Source organism: Phoxinus phoxinus (assembly GCF_949152265.1).
Source record: "Phoxinus phoxinus genome assembly, chromosome: 8".
Lineage (NCBI taxonomy): Eukaryota > Metazoa > Chordata > Actinopteri > Cypriniformes > Leuciscidae > Phoxinus > Phoxinus phoxinus.
Window position 1 is genome coordinate 29,521,017 of NC_136883.1, and position 8,847 is coordinate 29,529,863.

General features: G+C 40.3%; 1 protein-coding gene across 2 annotated transcripts in view; it reads left to right on the forward strand.

The window, feature by feature from the left end:
• Positions 1-8,474, forward strand: part of LOC307002942 (plasmanylethanolamine desaturase 1) — a 28,089-nt gene extending 19,615 nt beyond the window's left edge. For both annotated transcript variants that reach the window (XM_079620961.1, XM_079620962.1), the window contains exons 5-7: positions 2,158-2,302; positions 3,023-3,235; positions 6,966-8,474. In XM_079620961.1, the coding sequence (XP_079477087.1) occupies positions 2,158-2,302; positions 3,023-3,235; positions 6,966-7,087 (480 nt within the window). In that variant the 3' untranslated portion in view covers positions 7,088-8,474. The remainder of the gene's footprint in view (positions 1-2,157; positions 2,303-3,022; positions 3,236-6,965) is intronic.
• The last annotated feature ends 373 nt before the right edge of the window (positions 8,475-8,847 follow it).

The window sequence follows — 8,847 nt, forward strand, 5'->3', positions numbered from 1 at the left end:
GCAGCCACCGCCGATCCTTCTGCTGTCGAGGATAATTAGGATCCGCCACCTGGGAGTGATCGAACTTCAAAAAAAGCGAGGGAATTTACAGACATCCAGAACGCAGCGCTTTAAGACCCTTAACCAGCAGATTAAAGGCAGCACTTAGCAGACCGATATATATGGCTTTTTGTCCACATGTTCAAACAAGAAGCACCAACTTGAGGGAGAATCATTAATGACCATGATTAAACAGGCACTTAAGAGCAAAGAGCGTAGGGAGGAGGAAAAAAGGCAAGAGAAATGAAATGGATCTCTCATGTGTGCTCTAGGTTAAGGGTGGGGGAGGACGGGCTCTGGTCTTCGGCTGGGTTGCTAGGGCAATCCGAAGATGTGAGTCGTGATTAGGCAGAAGGCGAGTGAGGCGAGGCAGGCCGTTAAACGGTGTGGGATTAGCGGTGGCGAGGCACAGGTTTGCCGCAGCGTGCCGGTGAGTCGGCATGCACACTGTGTGCTGTCTGGGGCTTAGCGCTCTTTTAATCTCGCGCACAGAGAGACTGAAAGGAAACGAGGAGAACAGGAGGGAACATAATTGTCGAAATATCAACAGATAGTTTTCTCCGCTCCAGCAGAGTGTCGCCACGTTCTCTCAGATATAGGTGTGATTGAGTTCAGCCCACAAACACGCGATAATGACATTTTTCCCCCCGCGCTCTGTTTCTGAAACGCTATGGTAATGTGGCTCCAAACGATTCCTCCTTTTTATGTGGAAAATAAATTACCTTCATTCTTGTATTTTCCTTTGTGCTTATACGATCCTTTCTCTTACTCTCTTTCATTTTGCGGCACCCGCGCGGTCGCAGACGGGCGCCCGTCTCAAAGCAGCGCTCCTGGGCGTGAGTGACAGGTGCTGCTGGGTTATGGTTTTTCATGATGCTGGATCTGAGCCGTGGGGAAGTGCTGTTTAATGCCAGGTTATCTCTCCGCTCCGTAACATGTAGCTCGTGCCGCATGCGTCATCTTTCATTTAGGCCCTAGTACCGCCAACGCACCAATTTGCGTATATCAGTCAACATCTAACCCCACCCAACCCTGTCTTATGACCAGACTCGGGTGAAATCTGCTTCTCCGCATTTTCAATGCTGATTTTTGTGGAAAATCTGTGGAATGGATGTAAACACGCTCAAAGGCGTTCTACACTTTTATTAGTACTGATGTGCTAAAGTGCATATTTTCAAAATTGACTAGTCGATGGGTTGCCTGAACAACTAGTGGACTAATTATTGACTAAGTACTGTATAATAAATATTGAGGCTTGATTGGGTTCCCCTGACTCTGTTCGGACATGTTTTCTTAGGGAGACTTTACACAAGGCACATTCTTGTGTTAGACAAGTTCAATGAAATGGAACAGAATGCACTTGGTTTTAAAAGGTTGGACCGTTTTTTACTTGACATGCCATCTTAAGATTGTAACTCTTCTGGCAAAATGCTCAAAAATGCATTTGGCTGCAACAGTGGTTCAATGGAACTACATTTAAAGACAAGTTTTCCTGAAGATTTGTACAATGCAAACGTTTCAACCGCTGAAGTACAGCATGTTAATTGAATATAAAAAGATATTAAGATATTAAATGAAATAAATCTAGATAAACTAGTCAACCTAAGTAATCAAGTAGTCAGTTGTTCAGTCGAACATTGTGACTCATTCGTACTGCTAGCTAAATGAAGATTAAATTACCTCAAATATTTAATAAATGAAAAAACATGCAAGGGTGTCAAATGTGTAAAACTTGTGTAGAATGACGTTTCTGAAGAGTTCTGCACACATGTTCTGTGGGCTCATGGCTCATTATCAGTGAGGGAACTTGATGCAGAAGATGTATCTGGTTTCTACAATTCATATTTTAGTTTAAACTCCTCTTCTTTGATTGTTTTCATTTCCCACCCTAAAACGCACATCCAGTGTTCTTAGTTGTTCAGTGTCTCTGTAGTCTGTAATATAACAGTAGCTTCTAGTTTGACCCTGCACTGTCTTTATCATAGACGTACCCATTCATTACCACAGGGTAATGGATCTAAATCACAGTCCTAGACACCCTTTCCCATTTTTCAATTGAACCTTAACCTCCCTTCCTTGTACTCCCCTATCTCTCTTTACCTCTCTCTCTCCATTCAGGCTTTTATTCGCCCGTTCCGGGAACACCACATTGATCCGACGGCTATCACACGGCATGACTTCATAGAGACTAATGGAGACAACTGCATGATCACCATCCTGCCTCTGGCTCACATGGCCTATAAATTCCTCTCTTACCCACCAGGTACACACACACACACACACATCCACTCACTTTTTCAGTGTGCTGTGAGAGTGAGTCAGCGTGACTATTTTAGAACCAATATGTGTGACCCAAGTGCAGTGTGTCCCACATTCATCTTAAAAATGAAATCGACAAATGAGAATATGGTTTGAAAAGGGTAAAATGTTCTCAGTTCCATTTTTGCTCCGCATGGGTTACAGGAACTAAAAAACTAAAATTATCATCCTTTACTCCAGCTCATGGTATTCCAAACCTAAATGACTTTCTTTTCTCCAGGAAGAGAAGTTTAGCAGAATGTCTAGAGTGATTTAGTTTTGTTTCTCAGAATTGGAATATTGCTCACATGTCATATGGACCACCTCAATGTTCCTTTTTTTTTTTTTTTGGAGCTTGACCGCATTCATCCCGTTGCCATTCGTGGTTTCCCCTCATTTTGGTTTCGTAAATGATGACAGACTTTCTATTGTATAAAAAGGTTTCTTTTCCACTAACTTAGTGTTGCTGATGATCTCCTCAATGCTAAGAAAGCTAAAAGGTCAATTTGATTGATGTTTCACACCCTAAAAGGTTAGGCTAGTACTTAATTAAAAAGTTTAGGGCATGTCACTTTAAGGCATTTTGTATTCATTTGCATATAATTTTATCTCTCTCTATTCACCTTTAGCCATTGTTCCTCTATCTCTCCCTCCACCTCCCCCTTATGCTATCTCTCTTTCTCAGATGCCCTTGCAGAGTCCTACCCCTGGGAATGTTTTGTTTTTGCGTTGGCAGTCTTTGTAACCATGACTAATCAGATCCACAAGTGGTCCCACTCCTACTTCGGCCTGCCACGCTGGGTCACACTACTGCAGGACTGCCACCTAGTGCTGCCACGGAAGCACCACCGGATCCATCATGTGTCGCCACATGAGACATACTACTGCATCACTACAGGTACACACACATGCTTCGCCTTGCGTTAGTGCTGTCTTAAAGGGATAGTTCAACCAAAACATGAGAGTTCTGTCTTCATTTACTCACCCTCATGTCATGACTTTCTTTCTTCAGTAGAGCAAGATATTTGAATTGTCTTTTTTTTATCTATACAATGAAATTCAATGGGGTCCAAAACAGCATTGACTTACATTGTTTGGACAAAAACAGTGGAAGCATTCTTCAAAGTCGCAGAGGTTTGGAACAACATGAGGGTGAGAAAACGATGACAGAATTTTCCTTTTTGGGTGAACCATCATTTAGTCCCGTAGGCATCTTTACAACAGTAATGCGTACTGGATCAGATTCACCCGAGGAAGGTTAAGTTCCTCTGAGAGTCTTTTATGTAGTTGATCATGGTAACCTACAGTATCTGGCAAGGATTCTTCCACGGAGCGTGGCCTGCATCGCCAATAGCTGTAAAGAGTGGGTGAAAATAACTTTTTTAAAGTCAGCGCTGTGTGTTTGCACATAAGTGTGTATGTGTGTGTGTGTGTGTGTGTGTGTATGAAGGCATTAAACTCCCATGATAGCTTGAGCACTCAGTATGCGACTTGCGTCTCTGGGAGAGAGGGGAGCACGGATGCTTGTGCGTCACCCTGCGCCCCAGTGGACGACAGATGTGTGTGTGCACGCATGCTCCAGAGCACAGACTGGTCCTTTTGACCCTCCCTCTTTCCTTTCCACTGCTGCTCCCTGATCCCACTGGGAGACGCTGATGAAGGGAGAGGAAAGGGTCTCTCTCTCTCTCTCTCTCTCTCTCTCTCTCTCTCTCGCAAGCACATACACATACGCGCACACTTGGGAGTCTCTCTCTGCGTGAGCCCTGCTCCTCCACCCTCCCTGCCCGAGTCCCCGGGGGCCGGGGCCTGCCTTTGTGTGTGCCAGTGGCTGACAACCTCCATGTATATTTAATGCTAACCTGCTGTCAGTGCTAACAAATAGGCTTACGCAAAGGGGGGGTGGTTTTGACAAAGATGAAAAATCAAACAAACATGATGAGCTGTTCTGCTCTCCTCCTGCACCAAAGGGGTCACTGTAGAGAGAGGGTACACACACGTGTGCACACGGATCTGTGACCGAGGAACAGTGTGGTGCTTATATACAAAGATACAAGGGCAATGGATGGCCATGTGATGTCATAATCGGGGATCACTGAAAAAAGTACTGTGGCGGTACCATGGTACAGTAATGGTGTCAGGAAGTAATACCATGGTACTTTCAATTGGTTCTGAATGATTACCGTATTCATGTACCATCGTACTTCAAAGAATACCATTGTACCTGCACACAGGGCAGAGTAATATATAAAAATTGTGATTATTGGGATCATCTTAGTCATTGGGATCATTGATAGTTTCTGTTATGTCATTCCAAACTTAAGACTTAATATTCAAGACCGAAATTAAGATATCTTTAATGAAATCTGATAGATTTTTGTCCCTACGTTGAAAATCCATTCCACCAAAACTGACGTTATATATCCACTCGATCAATATGAATTTTGTTTGCGCTTTAAGTCTTCTGAAGAGACACGACATGCATAGGACACATTGGGTAAACAGAAGCTCAACTGTACTTAGTTTAGGCATGAGAACAAACCTTATTGGTCTGTATATAGATCCGTTTATAGAATTTTTGCTGTTTATTAATAAGGCCTTCTATATTGCTGTGTGAAAATGGCTTGATTTTTAGATGGATTTTTACTGTTGTGAAGTATTTTGATTGTAGTTGGTTGTAAAGGTGTTCCTCTGACAGAAAACAAGCATCCTTTTAATACTGTAATACTTAATACTGCGCATACATAAATATTGTATATAAAATATTAAAATAGTAACATACTAATACCCAATAAACATGGTATAGTAGTATCACAGTCATTTTTTTCATGATAGAGGAAAAAAGTTTTAGTCTTTAATTGATTAATACATTCAAGTTGTTTCTGTCTATTTTTTATCAGTTGTGTGTGAACTTTAATGGTTGACCGACCGATACTGGTATATCTAGAAGGCAGGGGTGGACAATGCTCGATATAATTCTGGTATCTGTAATATAATTCACTAATGCAAATGACATGAACACAAACTTGTTGAAATGAGAAGAAACATTTTCATTATTACATTTTCCACATTTAAATAAATAAATGTACTATCGATTGAATAAAGCTGTCAGTAGAACTGACAAAGTGGGGAGATAAAGACTTCTGTCAATCACTCAAGTGTGCATTATTATCAACCACTAATCTCAAAATGGCCAAATGCCTCATTAATTGGCCTGGCTGATATTGATGTATCACTACTTTGAACTTTGTCCTGCACATTTTGTGTGTTAAACGTCTAAATGTCTTGTGCATGTATTCTTGAAATGGTTTTCTTGTCAAAACCGTGTGCGCGTGCGCGTGTGTGTGTGTGTGCGCGTGCGTGTGTGTGTGTGTGTGTGTTGCATATTTATAGCAGTAAGTGTGTACATTACTCTACTGCTAGCGCCTGATCTTCTGTCCATCCCCAGAGAATCACCATCCAGGAGCTTCTGTGTCTCACCGCTTCTTGATGTCTTTCTCTGTGCCTTCCCCTCTTTCTTCCTGTCTTGCTCTTTTGTCCTTGCTCTCTCCCTTTTGCTTTTCTTGCCCTCTCACTGTTCTCTCTCTCTCTTGAATTTCTCTTGCTGGTGAGTTTTCAAAGAAGTGTGTCATTCAGCGAAAGAAATGAATTTTGTCTGGTTGGTTTTACACATCAAGCCTGTGCGCTTCATCTTTTTTTCTTCTTTTTTCAGTTTCACTTTCATTTCGAAGTATTCCATTTCAAATTAAGCATTGATTTTGTTTTATATATATATATATATATATATATATATATATATATATATATATATATATATATATATATATATATATTAATCAATTAAAATGGGGTGATTTGAAAGTTTTTCCTTCTTTAACCTTGAATGTTTTTCAATTATGTATAGTACACTACTGTTTACAAGTTTGGGGTTGGTAAGGTTATTTGTTTTTGAAAGACGTTTTTTAATGCTTAACAAGGCTACTTTTATTTGGTCTAAAATCCATAATATTGTGAAATATATTATTATAATTTATAATAAGTGCCTACTATTGTAATGTATTTTAAAATGCAATTTGTTCCTGTGATTATGAAGCTGAATTTTCAGCAGTCATTACTCCAGTCTTCGGTATCACTTGATCCTTCAGAAATAATTTTAATATGCTGACATTTCTTATCACAGATGAAACGGTTATGGTGCTTAATATTTGTGTGGAAACCAGGATTCTTGATGAATAGAATGTTAACCGCACTTATTTGAAATAGAAATCGAAGTCTTTCTTTATTGTCACTTTTGATCAATTTTTACATTTTTGCTGAATAAAAATATTGCTCTAAAAAATAAATATATTTAATTATATTGTTCTTATTATTTACATAAAAAAATTATATATATATATATATATATATATAAGTAAAAATCGTTTTCTGCTTATAATTTGTACCAGTTGTCCATCTAAAGTTACACTCGTATAAATAACTACTCAAAAGTCAAAAAGTGTTTTCTGTCCCTTTTGGTAGTGTCCTGTCTCGCCTACGGCACTGGGTGAGCCCCTGCCATTGATGTACTGTACCTTTATAAACATTGGTGCCTGACACTCCTGCTTCTCTTTCTCTCTCATTCTCTCCCTCAGGGTGGTTGAACTACCCGCTGGACAGAGTGGGTTTTTGGCGGACAATAGAGTGGTTGATCGAGAGATTGACGGGTCAGAAGCCACGCTGCGATGACCTGGCCTGGGCCAAGAAAACCGGGTGACCAGGATAACAGGACTGTACCTCTCCCTCATGCGTCTCTTCCCCTGTTGAGGTGGAGCAGAAACCGAATATTGGCCTTGCCTCTTGTTTCCCAAAAACTCTGTCACTCCATCTGCCCTAAGCCTTTTTCTCTACAGCAAAGAACCACAGATCACTCTTTCTGCGGTGGCCTTTTCCTGTCAATGAGGTCTGTTACACACACGCCATCACCTGCTCCTCCTCTACTGGCTCGCTCCTCTGTTTTGTTGATGTCCACACACAAAGAAATAGTTGAAAGACAAGATAAAGTTCAAAACGAAGGGTTCAGACAGTTGCCTCATCTCCATTTGCGGAAGGCACCACTGCTTTCTCGTTTCGGTGTGTAAATGTATGTTTTCTGGAGGTTGGGCTCTCCAGAGGACCGAAACCATGTTGTGATTTTCCCCAGCATTGTTTTCATAGCAGTGCATGCCTTGGAGTGAGAGAAGCAATTAAATGTGGATTTGATTTCGGAAACGGCAAGAAGATTCATCGCAGTCGCTAACACTTTTTCCAGATTCACAAAAGCTTCTCCGAGGCGTTAAAACCGTCCCTTGGTTTGGACCAAAGGACGCACAGAGGATGCATTTCTCAAAACGCAGGGAAAGGGTTTTGTTGGCCAACCAGCGTGGTCAGTGCTCAGTTGACCCAACTGAATGTTTTCCCTGATTGTTTCTAACTAAGCTCGTGTTGGCCTTAAGTACAAACCCATTACACTTATTTCTAATCAGCTTACCAGGGCTTAGCAGTGATGAACATTGATTGCGTCTCTGGTGTGTTAGCGTGACGTTATTGATATTTGGAGTAGTAGTCTAGCTAGTGATGTCCTGCTGTATCCTGTAGTACAACAGTTTAGCAAAGGTTGTACTGGTAAATGGTCACTTTAGAAAATGTCAATTTAAATTTTAAGTTACCAAGCTATTTTCTTATGAATGATATTTGCACTTTTGACCAATGATACTTTTTCATGCTAAACTGATGTGGAAAACAGCCAAATACACTCCATGTTTTCTCTCACACATACATTTACACATGCACACTTGCAGATTTTCATCATGAACCTTAAAAAACAGACTTACTGTGAATTTTTGTCTCTCCATTTGCACTGAACTGAAAATTGAGAGATTGAGAGTTTTTATTGAGTGTTTCTGTTTGGATTGTATCACATCGTAGAGCTTCAGCTCCCCAATTTGGGTTTCATTTTCTGGCTTTTTGAGATTATTTTTTTTATCATACTGTCTACAGTATAACATTCAGCTGGTTTGTTCTTACTTTCCATCTTGCAGCTAATGCTCGCTGCTAGTCTGCCTTAAACCAGTGTTTTTATTATCTGTATGATTTAAATATCGAATAAATAACATTTGATTATTCATTGTTGTTTTTCTTATTTGTAACTTGAGTGATTTTTAAATGTTGCTCATTAAATGTAAAAGTTAGAAGCAATAATTTAGTTCTCTTCGTTAAAATGAGACTGTAAAACAATTACCGAGCTTTGCAAAGATAATTGCGCCGGAAATCTGCAGGGTACTACTTTGCGGTGATTTAACAATGAGTCACAATCGTCTTAACGGTCTGCTCTACTCAAGTAGAAAATGTTTATGAGCGATTCGGGGGATTTATTCAACGAAACTGCCAATTTCATTTTAGAATTTGTAACAATACAGAAATAGGTTGGAATTAGCAATTGATATAGAAGATGGACTGGACTGTGAGGTCAGTAAGTGATCTAAGAGCTCCCTCTGG